The sequence below is a fragment of the Eretmochelys imbricata genome, chromosome 12 (assembly GCF_965152235.1).
Source record: "Eretmochelys imbricata isolate rEreImb1 chromosome 12, rEreImb1.hap1, whole genome shotgun sequence".
In the NCBI taxonomy this organism is placed as follows: Eukaryota; Metazoa; Chordata; order Testudines; family Cheloniidae; genus Eretmochelys; species Eretmochelys imbricata.
This window is the reverse complement of record NC_135583.1, coordinates 11,090,992-11,112,104: the sequence shown is the minus strand read 5'-3', so window position 1 is coordinate 11,112,104 and position 21,113 is coordinate 11,090,992. Positions and strand designations below refer to the sequence as shown.

General features: G+C 41.3%; 1 protein-coding gene across 2 annotated transcripts in view; it reads right to left on the bottom strand.

Annotated features, from left to right (window-relative positions):
- Positions 1 to 21,113, bottom strand: part of ESRP2 (epithelial splicing regulatory protein 2) — a 60,800-nt gene that overhangs the window by 13,661 nt on the left and 26,026 nt on the right. The window contains exons 3-14 of one of the 2 annotated variants that reach the window (XM_077831138.1): positions 17,045 to 17,158; positions 15,721 to 15,835; positions 14,884 to 14,982; positions 14,709 to 14,769; positions 12,991 to 13,101; positions 10,876 to 11,008; positions 10,404 to 10,446; positions 8,990 to 9,291; positions 5,713 to 5,934; positions 4,402 to 4,600; positions 2,892 to 3,087; positions 1,913 to 2,090 (exon numbers count right to left, since the gene is read on the bottom strand). In XM_077831138.1, the coding sequence (XP_077687264.1) occupies positions 1,913 to 2,090; positions 2,892 to 3,087; positions 4,402 to 4,600; positions 5,713 to 5,934; positions 8,990 to 9,291; positions 10,404 to 10,446; positions 10,876 to 11,008; positions 12,991 to 13,101; positions 14,709 to 14,769; positions 14,884 to 14,982; positions 15,721 to 15,835; positions 17,045 to 17,158 (1,773 nt within the window). The remainder of the gene's footprint in view (positions 1 to 1,912; positions 2,091 to 2,891; positions 3,088 to 4,401; positions 4,601 to 5,712; positions 5,935 to 8,989; positions 9,292 to 10,403; positions 10,447 to 10,875; positions 11,009 to 12,990; positions 13,102 to 14,708; positions 14,770 to 14,883; positions 14,983 to 15,720; positions 15,836 to 17,044; positions 17,159 to 21,113) is intronic. The other variant, XM_077831139.1, reaches the window with a different exon arrangement.

Here is a 21,113-nt window from a genome sequence, read left to right as displayed (position 1 = left end):
AGTTTGAACTTCTCCTTAGAAGAAAATTTCTCAGACAAAGCGAAAAACACAGCTGATTAGAAAAACAGTAAGATGAATTTCTTAGCAGAATTTACACAAAATTTACACAAGAGTTTTGTGGTTTTGAAGCCATTAATTCCCCAAACTGTGCAAAATCTGCAAAATTCTTTCTGAATTGGCAAGACCAGAGCAATATGATTTCAACAACACCAAAGACAACTTGGTTTTCTTCCCACCCTAATTATCAGAGAAATAGCTCCTAAGATATATAGCTAAGTGTTTTCTCTGGCCCAGACAAGATCACATGGCTGATATCATGCATTACAAAACAAAGTCTACTATAGACCTATAAGAATCTTGGAGAAATTAACGTACAATGATGGTCTCCTTATTCTGAGTGTTTTCCTTGCCTGAAGTTTGCCACTACCCACAAAGAGAAAAAAAACCAAAAACACAAAACCAAAAAACCCCATCTGCATTGCAGTCTCTAAAAGAGCATAAAAGTCAGCAACAGGGCTGGTATGGCTGGACAGTCTCATTTACTTTCTATTTATAAGCCACACAGATGGTAGCTTGAGGCCTAAATGTAACTTACATCAAGTTTTACATTTTTCCAATGTTTCAGTACAATTTAATCCCTACTATCAAACGGATGGAATCTGTACCATTTATTGCTATTCACAGACATTAAATTATCTCCTAAACAATGTTATTTTTGCCTTTACAAGTGTTCAGTTACAGAAGATAGATTTAAATAGCAGGTGTATCAACAAAGCTCATCTGATATCTGTGCAGGAATATGCAGGGGAGGACTAATCTACACATTCAAATAAATGGATATCCTATGGATGCAGATCAGTTTCTTTATCTTTAAAAAAAATATATGGTAAATTGATGCTCACTTGCCTATTAACTGGAATTCAGTTCATGTGATAATTATTTAGCTAACTGCTGATGGTGTCTAGAGCATTTGTTCAAGGTAAAACATGGTTTGGAGGATATATTTTGCTGTTGACTGGAATTAGTTAGGCCTTGTAAAATGCCTCTGAAGTAGGTAGATAGATTGGTACCACCCTCATTTCACAGATGCATCTCAATTCCTCCCCACGCAAGTCACAGAACGAGCCTTTCAATGCTGAAATTATCATTCACGCCTGTGCTCCTGACCACTAGGTCATGCGTCTAACGTTTGAAGAGAAAAATCAGAATTACTATAATTAACAAAAATGAAATTTCCGTAAATATATTTTGGGATGTGCTTATTGTAAAACTTGACTTACTCATGACACAACACACCACCATTGGCTGACCCTGGGTATATCTGCACTGCACACTCCTTACAGCAGTGTGTAAGTACATACATGCCCCCCCAGCCTGGGTATAAACAGTGGTGTAGATGGTGAGACACTGCTTAGGCAAGTAAAGACACACCTAAACCCTCCGCGTAAGTACACTACATGGCTCTCTATGTACCCAAGCAGTGCCTCCCCCAATCTATATTGCTATTTTTAGTAGTGTAGTGTGGTGCTATTTCCCTGCTGCCAGAGCCTTTCTGCACTGCAGGGAAAGGCTACGGTGGTGAGTAAAGGCTCTGGCAGTGGGGAAAGTTTCCAATAGCTCCCGGTTGCCTCCCCTCTGCCCGAGCCTTTTATTGGCACATGTAACTAACTACACACCGCAGTGTGGACTCAGCAGGCTTTTCACTGCGGCGTGTAGCTACCTGCACCCTACTCCCCCCACCCCCACCGGTGTGCAGTGCAGACATGGCCCATACGACAACGAATGCATAGCCAGCAGGTCCCTTCCTCTTTTTCCTCAAAGCAAAGATTTAGTAAGATTGACACAGAACAATAGCTATCAGAAGTCCAAGTCACAGAAAGGTAGATGTTGAGGAGAGGGACTGGACACTAACCTGGTATCCCTGGAAGAAACTGAGAATTTCCTTCATTCCTGTGTTATAAGGCAAGCCCTGCATACGAACTAAAGCTCCAGGCTGGGGCAGCATTGGAGTGTGTGTGGCTGAGGCAGCAGCTGCTACTGCTGCAGGAGGAGCTGCAATATACCCCACCGTGGTAGGCGATACCGGAGGACTGAAAAGGAAAGAGCGAAGCAGAATGGTTATCAGTGACCAATGGGTGGCTTTAGGGCTTGGGGTAGGAGAAAGGTTTGAGATAGGTCAATTTCACTGAAGTTTCAATATTAGCTTGGGGGAAGAGCTCCTGAATGCTCTTCATTTCCAACCCTACTGCAAACCTACAAAGTGCTACATCAGAGTAAATACAAATCAGTAGTTCTAAACCACCAGGCTAGCAGATAATGGCTCTTCCCAGTACAATAAGCTGACTATTTAAAAAACAGGCAATAGGTATGTCTACAAATGCAACTGGAGATGGTATTGCAGCTTGTGTAGGCATACCCCCAGCAGGCACAGCTAAAAATAGCCATGAGGCGAGGTGTCATGGACACCGGAAGGGGCTACGAAGACGAGTACGTACCCAGGATTCTGGGCTTGTCCAGCACATGCTGAAGGCTCTGCCAGCATGTGTTCAATGCCATTTTTAGCCACGCTAGCTAGATTAAAGCTAGCATCAGTATGACTACTGAGTTGCAATCACACCTCACACAGCACTGTAGACATACCTAGTGTCTAAAACATCCTTGCTTGCCTGAAGGAGGCTTGATCCCCTCCAGCAAAGGCTAAGCCCCATTAAGAGGCCTAGATGAAGCCCCCTAGGCCATCATTGCCCCTGTTGATAAACATCAGCAACTCTCAGGACTGTCAAGATCAGAAACACAAACTAAAGGTCTGCATGGGTGACACAAGAGTTTCCTTCGTATAAAGAAATGGATTCTGAGGTCCAGCAGCAGAAGGCAACCAAGCCCCATGGTACCTGGGGTAGTAAGCTGTGTAGTTCATATAAAGCTGGGCAGCTTGAGCCGGGTAGTAGGTAACAGTTGGAGGGGCAGCCGCAGAAGCCTGGGGAGTCCTGGTTGTTGATAACAGGGCTTGTGGCTGGTAAAGTGCCGCTTCTGCTGGGATCACTGCTGCGGCTGTTTGGAAAGCAGCGTACGCTGGTGGAGAAAGACCTAAACAAACAAACCAGAAAAACAGACCAATCAAAACAGGAATTGGCCTGGGGTGGGAACAAGATGGGAGAAGAATTATTTATTCCAACGTGATTACTATCCATGCTAAGAGCATCTGACCACAATGAACTAAAGCTCACCCGTCTGCCTAAACCCTCTCTCAGTGGAGACACCTATCATGTCAACAGGAACAACAGGATTTCTGGGATACTTGGATAAACAATACCTACCGAGAGCATGAAGAGGAGTAGCCTCAGCCATATTAAAATGGATACTAGGAAGCTGCACAGTTAGTCAAAGAAAGTATGAAGCCGCATGAATAGATAATGCAGGGCATTGGCCGCACATGTGCGCACACTTATACTTTCTGTTCCTTCTAGCAGAAGTTGCTCTCTGTGGGACAGATTTTCAAAGAAGTTAGGTACACAAGTGTACCTTCAATTCTCAACCAACAGTCTGCATGCAACTACTGCAACCTGATGAGCATATCAGGATATTGTAAATACAAATGGCTAATTAGATTCATTTGCATGCCCAGATACCTGTTTTTCATATGAAGATTCAGCATGCGACTGCACACCTAGCTTTTTTGGAAAATTTGGCCATCTATATTTTAATGAAAACATACACCACTATCCGCATTGTGATTGGGTAATCAAACAAGTTTGAATGGAAATCATCAGCCCACAATAAAGTCCCAAACGTTAAGAATATATAAATGCTACAATGATTATAATTTAAGAAAGAGACAAATTATTGTTATTTGCTGGAAGTGTTCAGTACACAGTAGGGATAGTAACACTGTTCACAGATGACAGCCAGTAAAATCCATCCAATTTTACCACCCCCACTCCATTAGAAATGTATCCCAATGGATGTTTCCTTCAAAAACAAGCTATCCCCAAGAGTAGCACCTTCTCAATGCTCAGAGGCAGAATAGCAAGAACATTCACTGGCAGCTATAGTAAAGAATTTCTTTCAATTTGAAAACAAAATAATCCAATTCCAAACAGGTTTCACTACAGGCAAGTCTACTGCAGAGCTCAGAAGAACAGTACACCCATAAAAGCAAAAGTGCACAACATATTCACTGGCAAGGCATCTCTGACATCTATTCACCACCGAAAACATAATAAAAATGCTTCAATCACTCCCATTATTGCCCAAGGGAACAACTTCCAATCTCAGCTATATACAGATGGATGATTATTGATCATGGCAAAACCCAAGTCAAAAAGGTGAAAGGCCACAGAGCTTGAGCACCTACCACATATCAGCCTTTAGCAGCAGAGAGCAGAAGAATTGGAGACTTACATGGTAACTTACATGGCGGTGGGGATAAGCCACTACGATTTAAAGTGCCACCCATTAAAACAAAGTTCATCTCCTCTCCTGAACACTGGAACACTTCCACATAGCGGTCCTTCATCATTTTCTTGTGACACTTCTGGGCCACCAAAAAGGCTCTATCAGATGATTTCATTTGGATAAAAGCATCACCTGATGGTCGTCCCTGTGGAATCGGGAACAGATCATGCTAAGATCGACTTCCCAGAGCATAAAACACCATGGCTGTTCTCAGAGACAGGGAAAAAAAACCCTGATGAAAAATGGCTCTTCAAAACAAATGATAATTTGTTTTGATTAAAAAAAAATATTTTTCAACAAATTTTTGTTAACAAAATAAAAGTTTGCTCAATTTTGATTTTTAGGGGTGTGTGTCTCTCCCTCCCATACTCCCTCCCCTTTAGTAGAAAAAAAGGGAGAGGAAGTAAGACCCTCATTTAAAAAATATTCTTCCAGTTTTCTGCTACTACAAAGAAAAAGGAAGAAGCTGGAGGGGAAGACAAAACGTAAACCTCTAAAATGAACCCAAAAAAACGAACAGAATTTTTAAATTAGAAATGAATACTTTGCCATTTTGAATTTTTCATCAAACCCCTCCAAAAATATTGAGACTTTTCAAACCAAACTAGAAATGTTCTCCTTCTTCCAAAATGTTTCACAAAAGCTAAGATTTAATCTTCAAACCAGTCCCAATTTAGCTGCTCTACAAAAGCAAGGGCTTCCTGTGGACCACACCCAAAAGTACAGATATTAGGATAACTCCCTGGAACAGGGCAAAGCCGCTTGCTGTTCCATCTTGTGCAGCTGCTGCTCAGGCAGCCAGGCCAGGCTGCCTGTTCCCACTGCGGTTCAGTGAACCCAGCCTCTAAGCAGGGACGCTATTTAAAGAGACTCATTCCTACCCTCTGTGTTTCCCACAGCATTGGACCTACTTGTGGGAGAAGATTTAAAGATAGCCACCAGTGCAGAGTAGATGACGACTGATATCAGTTCCATCCCCTTCCAATCCTGGAAGGGGTAGAGCTAAGAATCATTGATTTCATTTTACCCTCTCCCCTGCTACCCTTATGTCTGACTCCATGCAGCAGGAATCAGTGGTCGCTATTAAAAGCTTCACAATGCTAAGATCATAGTAAGCACTATCCCTGTTTTATTAAATAGGAGAAGCTACTTTTGCAGGGTCACACAAGATCTGAGTCAGGAAGAGAGATCAGGTCTGACTCCTAGTCCTGGTCTCTAATCAGAAGTCTAGCCATCCTCCCTGCAAAGTTCTGTTACCTGTTGATTAAGGACCATGTGGACTCCATGTGGTTTGATATCTGCTGTCGCGTCTCCCATGAATTCCAGGATGTCATCAATGCCAGCTGTGTAAGGAAGGCCTCTGAGCCGGACACAGTCACGGATGCTGCCAGCAGCAATGGTGTAAGGCGGGGGGATGACAGGAATAATGGGAGTTGGAAGAGTGGGGATGAGAGGTGTTGACAAGTATCTGTTAAGCACCTAATGGCAAAAAACGTAAGTGGATGGATAAGAGTTAAAATCCCATATGGGATGCAAATAGGTCTTCAGCATACATTCAAACATAACCAACTGTTTCAGAGCAGGCAAAAAAATGTTGTATATATAAAATAGTCCCAGCTTTCCCACCCCCACCCTTCCTCTCCCCTGTTTTGACACTTTAGTTTCAAATAGTGGGAAGATCTAAATAGAGCCACTGACAAACTGAATTTAGAAGGGTCCATTTAGGTTTTTACCAATCTCATTAAATAAAAGACAAAAGTAGATTATAGTTTCTTATGTTACAGGATCCCAAAATGCAGCATTTGAAAACATCAGGCCTGCTTATAAACCCAAATTGGTACAATTACCAGTTCACATACAGCTATGTATCTTTTAAAAAGTTGTTTTTTTTTAAATAAAGAAGAGTTCTACTCTCCTGCTTTCCATAGTAGAGCACTTCATAAGAGCTAAATATTATTACTACTTAGTCAATGCTCTCGTAGCAAGTTCTTGAATAAAGAACAGTAAAGGTGGTGGACAACCCTTCTTTCTCAGTCCCCCATTGTTAACATTTTATTTGCTCTCTGATCTCTCCCAAAGGACAAATATAGAGAGCGAGAGAAAGAGATAATTGGAAAGACCTTGGACTGCCAGAAGATGCTGTTGGGACTTATTGTTCAAAAGCTAATTACAGAGTATGAGTAATAAAATAAGTTAGGACAGACAAACAAGTTACACTGGTAGGTACAGCAAATAAGAGGCAAACTTCAGTGGCAGGCTTTAATTTTGTCAGCAGTGATTCAACCTAGATTGTTGCACTTCATTAGAAACAGTAGGAGCAGTCTAATGCTTTAAATATACACATTACTAAAGGGAAGATTTCTCAGCTATCAGATGGTTATTGTTTTGACTACTGCAATTTTGTCTATTTTAACACTAGCCAGTGAGCTGGTTCTATGGTTAGGGCTCCCCGTCACCATGTGAACAACCAGACTCCAATTCCCAGAACTGTACTATTGCTCCTTGGATCAGCATAATGTCTGAGTGCCTCACACCAGAGACCCCCTCTGGTAAAGCAAGCAGCAGCATATTCATCTAACATGAATGCGGTCCTATGCAGTTCTCCTTAGCCAAGGGGACTGGAATAGTAGGACTTGAGTTTTTAGGTGCTCAAAGAAATTATCCTCGTCAAGGACACAACATCCAAAAGTAAACAATAACCAACACCACAAGCCAATGTCATTTCATTTACAAAATGGGTTTTACTATAGCTGTGTCAGATTTAATAGACTAGTCTTATGTCTATAGGCACAGTGGTGTTGATAAACACCAGCAACTAACATGTAGCATAGATATTCTTCCACTTGCCTCACTGCTTACTTGGACAAGAGTATACCATACGATATAGCTCAGACAGAAAAAAAAAATGCAGAAATTACTGGATGAAATTCTATGCTGTGTGTTATGCAGGCCAGACTAGATGATCATAATGGTCTCTTTTGGCCTTAAAGTCTATGAATACAGTATCCCAAAACAGATAGTCTGCCATCTCTAGAAGTGCTATCTCCTTAAATGTGGTAATTTCAAAGGCTCAGCTTGCTGGTAACAAGATATGTTGTTACTTTCTGAAGTGATGGTTAATTGAAGTGGGCTAGGGTTAATTTTTACAAATATTACTAGATATCTATGAATAGAGGCAGAGAGAGAAAGTAAGTGGAGTAGGGGAGGAAAGGAAAGGCAGGTTGTTGGGGGGTGGGGTGGTGTTATTTCTTGGGAAATTGAGAATTTAATACCTATTCTTCAAAAATCTATTAGGCACTTTTCAAAAATTCTATGTGTCCCTAAAATGAACAAAATTTTAACAAGATACTTGACTGTACCTGAGTTTTAATCACACACCATGTTACAGTTCTATTACAGCTCTTTATAAACCAGGGGTGGGCAAACTTTTTGGCCTGAGGACCACATCTGGGTATGGAAATTGTATGGTGGGCCATGAATGCTCATGAAATTGGGGAGGGGGGGTAAAGGCTCCAGCTGGCGGTGCGGGCTCTGGAGTGCAGGAGGGTGGGACCAAGGGGTCTGGCGGGTGGGAGGAGGATCAGGGATGGGGTTGGGGCACTGGAGGAGGTCAGGGGCGCAGTCTCTGGGCAGTGCTTACCTCAAGCAGCTCCCAGAAGTAACGGCATGTCCCCCCTCTGGCTCCTGTGTGGAGACATGGCCAGGTGACTCTGCAGGTTCCCAGACAGTGGGGCTGCAGGGCTGGCGCTTGGGGCAGGGGCAGCGTGCAGAGCCCCCTGGCTGCCCCAATGCATAGGAGCCGGAGGGGGGACATGCTGCTGCTTCTGGGAACCACGCGGAATGGGGCAAGCCCTGGACCCTGCTCCCCAGCAGGAGCTCGAGGGCCGGATTAAAACATCTGAAGGCCATAGTTTCCTCACCCCTGTTATAAACCATTTACAATGGGATGTTACAAACATGTTACAGATATGAGCAGTATGTATTATATATGGGTTATAAGTAGCGGGAGTTATAGATGATTATAAACAACTTGTTAGATTCTAATGGTTGATTAACCATGTAGTAAAACATCAATAATTTATCAACCCTTATAATCTATTTATAAAAGTAAACAGAATATAAAGTGTGTGGAAGAATTCTGTGGTTAGGCACCTGAATTTTTGAAAAATGCTGCAGATTTTTAGCAGCCCAACTCCTTAGGTTTCCACTGTTGAATATAAAAATACAAGTTAAAAAATTAAGTCAGTCTCAAGCTTGCCAGGCAAGTGGAGGAAAAGAAATATATCTGATGATTTCTATTTAATGATACGGGCAGTGTTAAAGGGAAAAAAAATCAATGCAACAAAAGTGTGGAAAACTATGCAATCAATCAAAATATCTTTCTTGGTATTTGATTAATATAATAGAAAAGCTGCTCCCACTATACTGTTTTTGTAAGACCTAACGTGAAGGTCAGTATTTACAAGTACAGGGTAACACTAGAAGATGACTGGAAAAGGTAAGTTTTCTGGGTTTCATAGCCAGTAGTTACAACCTGCTGGACTTCTGCTGCTGTGCTCCTGAAGAGTTCAATGTAACGTTTTCCAAGGATCTCCTTGTGCTTTTTAAGTGCATTCTGTGCATATTCTTCACAGGAAAACAACACAAATGCATCTCCCGTGGGTCTGCCATCTGGGTACTTGACAAAGAGAAGTCCCTCTTTCCCTCCTGTGACTGGACACTCAGTCCCCAAGAACCCCAAGACATCCTCCAGAGTGGCTGTGAAAGGAAGGCCCCTCATCCGGATGATGACTTGATTCTCCTTGGACAAGAACTGGGCTACTTCATTGGACGTGCCTGGCAGGACAGGAAATAAAAGTGTGTCCATTTAGTTTGGAAACCGTGAGGAAACCAGCACAAATGGACCTAGCAAACCAAGGTGGATGGAAACTGCAAGGACATCTCCTGATAAACTACTAGTTCTGTACAGCCCACGGTACCAGAGACTTGCTCCTTCCTTAGAGGTTTTTAAGGTCAGGCTTGACAAAGCCCTGGCTGGGATGATTTAACTGGGAATTGGTCCTGCTTCGAGCAGGGGGTTGGACTAGATGACCTTCTGGGGTCCCTTCCAACCCTGATATTCTATGATTCTATGATTCTATGCTCAGTGACCACTTCTTGATGTGAAGCTACCCCTGAGTACATTGACTGGTTGCTTAGAGCTGGCGAGCAACATGAAACCATTAAAGAATGAGACAGGAGGATTAGTAGCTGGCATTAAAGCAACAAACATCTGACAAGCCTGGAGAACTTCTCTCCCTTTCCCCCGCCTTCATGCTCCTGGGTATGCTATTTTTTAAAAGTGCCACATTTTAAAACAAAATGCGTATGAAAGTATTTCAAATAATTCTATTAGCATTAGTGAGAACCAAGAGCTTATACAAGACACAAGAAATCCCCCACAGCAGAAACAACCGAGGCTTCTCTTCTCCCTCTCAGGGTGTGTATACAGCGCAGGGAGCGAGCAGCTGGGACCATATTAGTCATGGCTGTTCTGTCTGTAACCCCACAGGGAGGGACTCATTATAGGGGTATGTCCACACACACAGCAACTGGGATGGTGCTTCCCAGCACAGCCAGACACACACACACACACACACACACAAGCTCTGCTAAAACTAGCACACTAAAAATAGCAGCGTCACCGGAGCTTGGGTGGGTCTGTTCTTGTGTGTTTGGCCCGAGCAGCCACCTGAGCTTCTTTGGCTGGGCTGCTACAGCTCGGGCAGAGCTCGCGCGTGTCTGTCCACTTGTGCTGGGAAGCACCCGGTATTTGACCTATCAACTTCTGAAGTGCAAACGGAAAAAGCCCCTTGTTAGTCCTTGATGTTTGCACCCACCTGAAGAGTAGAAGCAGACCACGTAAACATTACGCTTTAGTAAATAGGTTTGATCTTAAAATTACTCACCTCCAGCAATCTTTAAAAATTCTTCTCCAGTTGCTTTGTAAACCTAAAACCAAGAAAATGGTTATATATATGAACAAGCAGAGAAACGTTCAATGGCCAGTACTAAACTGAAAAGTAACATTTTCCAGAGCTCTGTAGAACTTCAGAATGTCTCATTTTTTTATAGGTGTCCAGCTTTAAACAGCCAACAAAAGTAACTTTTAAACCTCAAATGAAGGATAGGATTTCCAGAAACAACTAGTGAGGGCAGAGGTTCAGTTCCCAGTGACAGTCAATAGGAGTTGTGTGCCTAACTCCCTTCATCTCCTTTGAATATCCCACCCACAGTTAATGAAAGACAATTCCCCCCTAGTTATGTAATACGTCTGTAGAGCACAGTATTGCACTGGGGAAAAACCATCTGCACTAGTTTAAAACTGGCTGCATTCCCAGCATAGTAGTGCTGATATGTTGTCATGCTGTAGTTCTTTACCTCAATGTATCTGCTACCCATGTGATGCTTATGTCTTTCCAATGCCAAATCTCTCTGTTCAGGGTTGACAAATCGCACGAGGGCTTCCCCATTTCGCCTTCCTTGAGCATTCAAGCAAAGGGCAACACCGCCTCTGAAAAAGCAAGGACCAAAGTAAAAGGTAAGCTTGAATCATCAATGCCTTATAATACATCATTGACATAATTCCCCACTCTTATTCAGCAGGAAAATACAGAGGCCAGGCTTTAAGAAAGAGCCTGTACTTTCAAAGTTTTTCCACCAACAACATTTATTGATCCAAAAATCATTCATACATACATCTCTGCTACACAATACACTTCTTTGGTAGATCAGTGAGGCAAGTGTGTTACCACACCATGCCATCAATACTTTACAGTGCTTCCCACGGGCAGAAAGCATTTTAAACTTCACATGCTTGATGTACAGTTAAAAAGTGAGGTAAATTCACAAAGAACTGAAAAGGTGGATTTAGAATTGTAAATTCATAGTGGTAACTTAGGAAAAATCCTTGAAAGAATATGGAAGTTAAAAAGCCAAAAAATGTCAAGTTAAACAAATAAACCTGCAAAGTTTAGAGAATAGTATATAAATGTAGAGTTACGGTACACCCAAACAACTTCAATTCTGATCCCTGTAGCTATAGCCCAGGAACAACTAACCAGAACATTATAAATCAACTTGACTTGGCCCCCTTCATGTATTAAAAACAAACAAACAAAAACTTATCGGGGCAATTACTCTGTACTGTTCCCCAAAGGCATGTACTTCTCAATAGAGAAATATAGTTAAATACACAGTTGTGTTATCTATGTATAAGCCTCCTAACACAGAAATCTCACATACAGTACTGTAGGGCATTCTAATGACTGCCTCAGTGCATTAAATTGCACATTCAATCTCTATTAAACCTATGTATCAAACTAATACTGTAGGTTTACTACCTTTCGTATGCAAGCTGTAGAAATAGAATAGGTTTCCCAAATGTAAAAAGATTTCAAAATCTTTAGGAAAACTTAGTCAGAGCTTTGTTAACTTATTGATGGAAAAATCACATCTTACAAACTAGGTAAGAGTATACCAATTGGAAAACGAAAGTACGGAGGTGCTGCAGAACTAGAGGAAAGGTTGTTCTGGGTTCCTTGGCTCTGCATTTCTAGACTTTTCAAATTTTTCCCCTTCTTAAATTTTGCTTTATTTTACCACTTCTGGCTTTCTAGTCTTTATCATCATTAATAAAACTGCTCAAAAATTTTCCACCTTCTAACTGATATATATTTACGACTAACTCCCTCCTCCAGCTTACTGTATTGTGTCTGGGAATTTCCCTCACTTTTTCAAATGGAAATATGCTGGTACCCCTGCATAATGAAGTATATATATTCACCTCTAAATATGTAAATTAGATTGTATCAGTTGGAAGCTATGCTAAATTAGCATATCTGCGAGTTAGAATTATACAAACATTTCTTCTAAATAATACTTATGGGCTTCCGAGCCTATTCTTCTTAAGAGCTAGACTAGAATCCTGAAACATTAGTCCCAAATTAATTCTTTCCTAATTAGCTCATATTAATCTTTGACTGAATCCTGACTACTGCACTCGGAGCTTGTACCCGCAGTGATAGCAACAAGTGAATTTGTGGTGCATATTCTAATGAAAGAAGTCTCTCTTCTTCATTTACTTGTTCAAGAAATGCTTTGTTTGCTTCATAGTCTTGTGAGGAGGGTGAAGATGGGTATTTTTGTTAAAGGCTAAACCCTAAGAATGGGAGTCAGGAAACCTAGATCAGTTCCTCACTCTACCACAAGTCCTGTGTGAGAAATAATCTATTTCATCAATGACAAAACCAGATACAGAGGGATTGTGTCTTGCCTAACGTGATGGCTGGTAATAGCTCCAAGTTGTACTCATTAGTGCTCACTAGAAAGAATAAATTAGTAAAGGTAGGGCAAAATCTTTTGTTGAAACCTTTCCTGAATTTTGTGAACTGCCCAGATGAGGAAGACCACACAAGGCTAGGACTTACTTTACAAAATAAAGACTGATGATAAAAACAAAGTAACACAGAATTAGATCAAATCTAGCACTCTTACTTGGCAATATTGAGTCCTTTGAAAAAACGGGCAATATCTTGATCTGAAGACTGCCAAGGCAAACCTCTAGCACGTATTACTGTTTCGCTGTCTACTGCTTCAGATTTACTACTGCAGAAAAAGAGAAAATAGGAAAATTCAGGGTAATTAATCCAAGTTTTCTACTACACTATTACTACCAAATTTCATTGTAAGTACCAATTCAGCATATGGACCACAAAGAATGTCTTAATACCACTGGGATATTTGCGGTTGGGATTTTTCTAATCATTCCCTTTCTTGACTGAAATGAGACGCAAACTACTAAGAATAATACCTATACACTACCCTGAGATATGCTGTGAGGCCATCCCATCACCCAAAGAGGTGTTTTGTTTTTGTTTTCGATGGCTAGAATGCACAGTAACAAGTCAACAGGGAATTGAATTAGATTCATGGGATTATTAGAGATGATTTAGTGTCAACAATCCATTGGAAGATGGTTTGCACACCATCACTAATAAGAAGTTTGATCAAACAGGTTTTAGACAGCAGAACTGCTGGTTACTGCAATTTCTTTCAAAAGCAAAACACATTTTAGATCTCCCTCTTTTCTCCCCCCAAGCCACAATTTAGAATAGCACAAAGAGACAAAAGCTTAACTCCTCTTAGAGGAAAATGAAGGAATTACATTAATTTAGGAACAGTTTGTCGAGCTATAGAGTGAAAATCTCCAGGCAAAGAGAATGGTATCCAATATAACTTGAGACATTTCATGGTACAGTTACAAATGACAAGCTCATCTTAATTGCCACTTTTGATTGGAAGGGGGTAGGTTTTCCTTACCCCATACCATCCCGTCTCTTCCTTTCTATAACTTGATAGTGATTGGAAAATTCCAGCAGAGAGAGAGAGAGAGAAATAATTCCTTGGTCCCCTGTGAATTTTCCACACCAGATGCTGAATGCCTACTCATTAATATACACAGTACACCACACAATAGGGCATTATATGAACCTAAATGCACATTGCTAGGGATACCAGCAACAAAAGTGAGAAAGAGACACTGTGCAATTTATGTCAGCACTAATCAACAACTTTTGTTTAAAAGTTTGAGTGAAAGTAGCAATCCACAGAGGTCAGAGGATCTATAGGAGACTTCTAAATAGGCTCTGACTGGACAGCAAGTAATCAGCATTTACATATCACATAGCTCTCTCACTCTTTTTGCCATAAGAGTGCAAAGGCTCCCTTCTACCAAGCTCCCAGAATCCCTCAAATTATCTTCTGTTCCTTACATTAGCTTCAACTGCAGTTTGTAAGATAGTTTGCAATACAGTGTACAGTACAATTGCTCCCTTTTACCATCCCTCTGTACTGAAAGAAAGAAAGAAAATGGTATACAGCATGAGAGGTTATACTGGTTTAGTGTGTACCAAGATACTATCCCTGTCCATGCTGGAGAAAGTTTCTAAATACTTATCTTCTACTGACTAAATGGTTTCAGCTCCACTGATGTTAGTCTAGTCCATCACTAGCGTATATGGACCACCAGCATTTTATGTACTATAACAATTGCACATACTCAGAGCAGGGCTAGATGACAGTGCTTAAGATACCAGTGGCACCCTGTCTACACTGGGGCTTCCCAGTGAGCAATGATGGAAAATGTTTGCAAAGTGTTCCTAGTGTAGCTAAAACCTACATCAGCTAAAAACTGCTGCAAGAAAGGCACTTACCAGGGACCTGTTTCATACTTGTATTTCACAGTTTCAGAGTCAGTAAATCTGCAATCTGTAACTAATAAGAGATGAAGTTAAAATATAATCCCGAACAGCTATTTCAGCAGCAATGAAAATGCCCTTGACAATTTTGCCTCTACACAAGAGCATCCCATACAAATATCCCACTTACTGCAGGTTTCAGAAAGCATGCTGAAAATAATAGCCACCATGGTTTTCACTTGCCATACACCAAAGTCCTCCTCTGTTTCATCTGTCTCTAAGCCTATATCTATATAGCGAGTCAAAGAAAATAGAAAGGATTTCACAATCATCTGTCAACAAGTTATAAGGCTTTGCTATTGTCAACACAAAACTGACAATCCAATTGGATCAACTTTAACAGCAACATGTGACCGCTGCATGTGTGTCACTCTGCTCTTAAACTGGTTAATATTCACTTTACTGGTCAACATTCTGAAAACTACTGATAGCTGACATCATCTCAGCCTAAGAGTTTACAAAAGCGGGAGTCGTTCCTACTATCCCTGGTAAACACACCTGATCTTTTGCTGTATTCATCTGGACCCACAAAATTCCTCCCTGGGAGCAACGTTTTTTTTACATTAGCCTCCCTCTGGGTCAGACACTCAGAACTATAACTAACTGCAAGCACTTATGCAGTTGGATGTAGCTTCAGGTGCGCAATTCTAGAGAACATCATTTTACTCAAGTGCTAGACAAGCATTTTCTTATAAGGCAAAGTTTGTGTCAATATCTCAAAGAATTAAAAAACCCTAAGCGCGTACTGAACCCATGCTAAATTTCATTACTAGACAGAAGACTAAATGTGAAAAAAAGATGTTAACAGCTGAAGAATGCAACACTATCTTCAGCGTTATGTTAAAAACTCCTTCAGCTCTATGCAGAGATTAATTTTTAAAACCAGCTTCTCAATTAATTTACTGGGATGAAAACTATAAACAATTGCTCAGAGAATTATGGTTTAGAAGTGACATCAAAAGGATACACTCTGCCATGGATTTGATAGTTTGATCCTTCACGGGGGCTGAATTGGGGTAGCATGTGTGAAACTCTTTGCGTAGATCATAAAATGAATAAAAGCAGTCTGATAGCAGGAAGTTCTACAAAGAAGGAAGGGAGAAAATGAATTAACATTATGAATGCCACATCCCAATAAAGGACAATTAGGGGTTTTTGGGGTTGAACAAGGATCTTACCTGGCCACAGTTACAGTTTGTTATATATATATCACACATTTTTATTTTATACCATATCTACTCTTTCCCTCTCTGATTACAGAGCTGCATGTCACTCATTTGACCAAGACCAACCAATTTAGTTCTCTTATCACCAACTTCTAATAGTTGGTGTCACTGACTGCAAGGATATACACTCCTACAGTAGCAAATCAGGACCGCTTCCCAGATGTAAGTCCATGCAAAACAGTTACTAGTTTTAAAAACTGAGTGGTGGTGTTATATTAAGGTTCCCATTTAGAATATTGTATCTTTTTCTTCTGCGCTCTTGCCAAAAGCAAGAGGACTCCTAAAGGTAAGCACCACAGGTTGAAACATTAAAAAAATATATATTTTAAGAAAGAAAAAGGAAAATTGTAATAGTATAGAAAATACTTTCCAATAACTTTGTCCAATATAGGATTATAACAGATTCTGGAAATAAGTGCTGCATTAAACAGTATTCCGTCCTTCCTACAAATAAACAAGCTAAGTGGACAGGTGGTAATCCAGGTCTATTTCAGCAGTCTCTCTCTCCCCTAGTGCTTTATGAAGTTTGATTTTAATCCAAGCAAAATAGCACTCACCTTTGTTAGGTTCGAATCATTAAGAGAAGTCATGAGAACCCTATTGGATCTGAGGGTTGTAAAGAGGTTTTAATAATGTTTGAAGATGATGCAAAAATACGTTGTGGAGCGGGGAGGGAAGGAACCTCACAACGGAGTGAGACCCATACCTCAGTCTGGTAGAAACAGTTGTTCTGTCTCCAGTATTTTTGGAGGAGGGAGATAGAAATAGGTAGAAGGGATGAAGAGTCCTTTTAATCTACTGCCTTTCCATATTTCTTCTGCTTTACACCTTTGGTGCCCCATTATTGTAGCCACCTTCCTCCCAGCCAAGAAGCATACTCTTCCCAGAGTCAGTCAACGCCTCTATTTTGTTAGCTACAGGGGCCACCAATAAATATTACTGAGACAGCTTACTTCCCAGAGTAGGATTATGTGTCTCAGGTGTATGAGTAATATACAGGATATTTTCTTTGTTGATTTGAAATAGAGTACTGCCTTTCTTCCACACCAAGCTCTGATCTCATACCTTTTTGGATGCTTCTGGGTGAAGGACCTGCCGAATGAGCAACTGGCCATCTGTGCAGAGTGTATAAGAACTCCTTCCCAATAACTTCAAATCACTGGAGACCAGCTGGCTAAACTAAAAATAAAGTGGTAAAGTTAATTTTTATTGATGGTTCAAGCTTGTCAGTCCATCTTACTGCTCTACCATTTTATGTACCAAATGTATTTCCAAAGATAAAAAGAAAATTAAACACAATGATAATCTTTGAAAGATCACAACTGGTAGAAGAGAATGTGGCTCCCGTTATCTGAAGGGCAGACAGACTGCCATTAGGCAATTACAGGACAGAGATTTATACCACAAGGACACCCCCTCAAAACCAGAAAGTGGGCATTTCAGCAAAGTTTGAATTGTTGGAAGCTGCTGTAATTGTAACAGTAAGGTTCAAACATTTGGACTCCTTACTATCAATTTTCTGTTAAAAGTAAGAGAATATTAGATCAAGCATAACACTGATTTTGCAACACCACTTCTAGAATTAAATTGGACCCAAGTTTTATTTTGTTTTTAAGCTTAATCGAAAAAAACCATGAAGAGCTAGGATGCTACTCTTTAGGGTTTATTGGTATTTTAACAATCACATGCTAATCAAAACCAAACAAATTGAGGTCTGATGTCTTGAGTAATGAATTTGTAAGAGTCTATGCAAAGGCAAAAGAATGTTAGTCAGAGATATGGTACAGTAAACATTAACACAAAGCCATCCCATCTTTTCAGGTTTCTCAGAGTGTTGATCTTCACTAGGAAAAGGATTATTTCCCACTAATTTCTGGATTGTTAAATGTTATTTTCCATCCTTGTACATAAATTTCTATCCTTCAGATCAATCTATATCAGTGCTAGAGGCCCTGATATAGGTATTACCATAACTAACAAGCTATTTACTGATTTGATAAACACAGATAACTTTCAAGGGGACAAACATAATTAGTTTAAATTTCCCCCTGATGCAACCCCCTCCCTGCAAGAATGTAGGCATTGTACCACAAACAAAGCAATAATTAATAGCATGATTCAGCATCCACACGTCTCTCTCAGTAATGGCTTTTCCTTGCAGTTTGTTTTGTAGAATACAAAAGGAGTACTTGTAGCACCTTAGAGACTAACCAATTTATTTGAGCATAAGCTTTCGTGAGCTACAGCTCACTTCATCGGATGCATTCTGGATGCATCCAATGAAGTGAGCTGTAGCTCACGAAAGCTTATGCTCAAATAAATTGGTTAGTCTCTAAGGTGCCACAAGTACTCCTTTTCTTTTTGCGAATACAGACTAACACGGCTGTTACTCTGAAACCTGTCATTTTGTAGAATAGTGGTTATCTTTGGCTATGGCTTCACCTATTCATTTAGGCAGGCATACATGGCACTATACAGATCCACAAACCATCTCTGCTCTTCAGACATTACAGCTTAAAGGCTTGATTCTGCAGCTATCACAAAGCAATTAGTCACATGAGATCAACTTTTTGAGCAAGTGTTGCAGTATCAGGCTGTAAGACGTAACAAGGAGAGACAAGGCCAGAGGATATGGGTGGTTAAGGTGGAGTACTTTTTGTAGCAACCTCATTAGGCCTAATTTTTGGTAATAAAGTTTTTTTTTTTTAATGTTTTAATTAATTAGAGTCAGGTGAGCTTTGCAGACAACATTGAAAGTGAACTTGGAGAAGGAGACAGGTTGTTAATATAAAGGTGTTAGAGATTAACACAAGGGCTACTTCCGTGCACAAGCTAGAGGTTCAGGTACGGTGCTGGTTTGGATGGGTGCAACGTCCATCAGCTTCAATGAGCATTCCACCACTTATGTCAGGGCTGAATTTTGGTCTGTATGTTGGGATATGTTCTGCCAAGAGACTCTGCCTGAAAAGAGAGAGAGACGCACTTCTCCTCTGAGTGCCCAGCACAGGACAAAGTCAGAGCCACTGAGCCTTGTCGAAGGAAGGGGTAATAGGGTTACCATATTTCAGGTTCCCCAAAAGAGGACACTGTGGGGAATGGGAAGTTGAAGGGGAGGTACAGTTGGGGGAGGAAAAGAGGGTACCTGCGGTGGGGTTACTCACTGGAGGTATGGGGCGGTGTCACTCACTGTCACAGGGGTAGGGCGGCTGGCGCAAGCCCAGAACACAGCGAAAGCTGTCAATCAGCGCTTTCCTGTGGGACCCCCTCCCCAGAGCTGGGAGCCTGCAGTTGTAGCTGCAGGTGAATGGACCAATCCAACTGCCAATGCAGGGGAGGGAACCATCACGAAGCCGACCAATCGGGGCTATTTCTGGAGCTGCAGCCTTTGCTCTGCAAAAACCCTGGACATTTCCTGTTATTTGAAAAATCCATCCGGACAGAAGATGGAGGCTCAAGAGAGAGGCACTATCCTGGAAAACCCAGATGTATGGTAACCCTAACTGGTATGAGTCAGCCACAGGGAAAGCTTTTCATCTCCCACACTGGCTTTCATATACTTCCTCTCCCCCAGAGCTGCACACTTCACCAACAAGTCACACTGCCTGCAGAGGACCTCTCCTAATTCACACATCTCCTCTGGGGAAGGAATGGAAGGGACACAGGAAGAGAAGTTTGTGGAAGCCTCTAGTAATAACTAGAGTGTGCTGCATCCTGGGAAGAAGGAAGGAGACAATTCTCTTATTTCCTTCCCCCTACAGGAGCTATAGGCAGGCAGGCCTGCCCTGCTCCCAGTCTCCTCTCAGTTCCCCCTACTCTCCAGCAGACTCAAGATTCCAGTATTCTGCCCTGTCCAAGACTCTTTTGCACAGAGGGATCCTTAGAGGCAAAGGAAGAAGATTAAGTACTTCCACATGCCCACAAACTGTAAAATGGCAGGTTCCTAGCATAGCAGCCAGGTCACTAAAGATGCTTTTCTCCCTCCTAGCACTTCTCTCATCCAGGATGCATTTGTGCTCATCACTATAGTATCTAGGCACCATGTAGCGATGACAGCTGGGAACTCAGAATTGACTCTTTTATTCCTTTCATTAAAACAAAACAAAAATCACACCAATCCAACTGCAGGGCGGGGGGGAGGAGTCTGAAGGGGATTTGGTTCTCATGCCAAAAAAGTATAAGTTTCCATCTTTGACCTAAAATTGCTACTCCAGCAAGATAGCTGCCACAGTAGTAACCTCAAATCACCTTTCACCTTTCATGCACGCATACCACTGAATTGAGCAAAACGATAAACCTCCTCCTTTAACAAACACATACGATTGGAGATGCTGTACTCTTCTACAGTTTGTTTTATAGGTGTGCAGCATGGCACAAAGAACACTTGATTCATTCTGTGATCACAGAATGAGATCCAGGGGTAAGAGTTCATTGGGGCAGAAGCTACTGTGGAGAGCTGGAGCAGCACACAAGGCACATACACATATCATATAGTCTTGAGAAGACAAACTCTGTGTTTCAAGACGAATATGAATCCCCTCCCAAAATATGAACTGATCTGCTTAGTAAGATTCTGTGTAGCAAACTGCACAGAATCTCTCAGCCTGTGAAACCTACTCAAGTTAATAAACGTAATTGTTTCATGAACTGTCACAATTGTTTTGAGGCATGTATCTTCGTGCCACTCTATACAAAGGCTATTCAGCATCAGTACTCAGGTTTTCATTCCCACCCGGCACATATCTATCTTAAGCATTTACTAATCCCTGGCAACCCTTGGAAACTGTAGCTTCAAGGTTTTAGGGCCAAAATTTCAGACATTTTACATGTTCAACTGCATCTCTTAGTACCACAATTTTACACAAGTTCTTTGATTTTTGAATTGCAGTGCCCAAAGGCCCAAGTAAAGATCAGGGCCCCATTTCGTTAGGTGTTGCGCACACACACACAGGAAGACATGGTCCTGTGAAAATGCACGTACTGAGCTCATTTTGCTTGCCATGATGGTAACTGCACAAGCAAATTGTGTGCATAATTTGCACACATTTTGTGCAAGGAATTGCATGCCTGTAGTTTCTAAAAAATTCTGCTCTGCCCTGCCCCCTCTCCTAATACTCACTGTAGAGTAAGGGTTCAG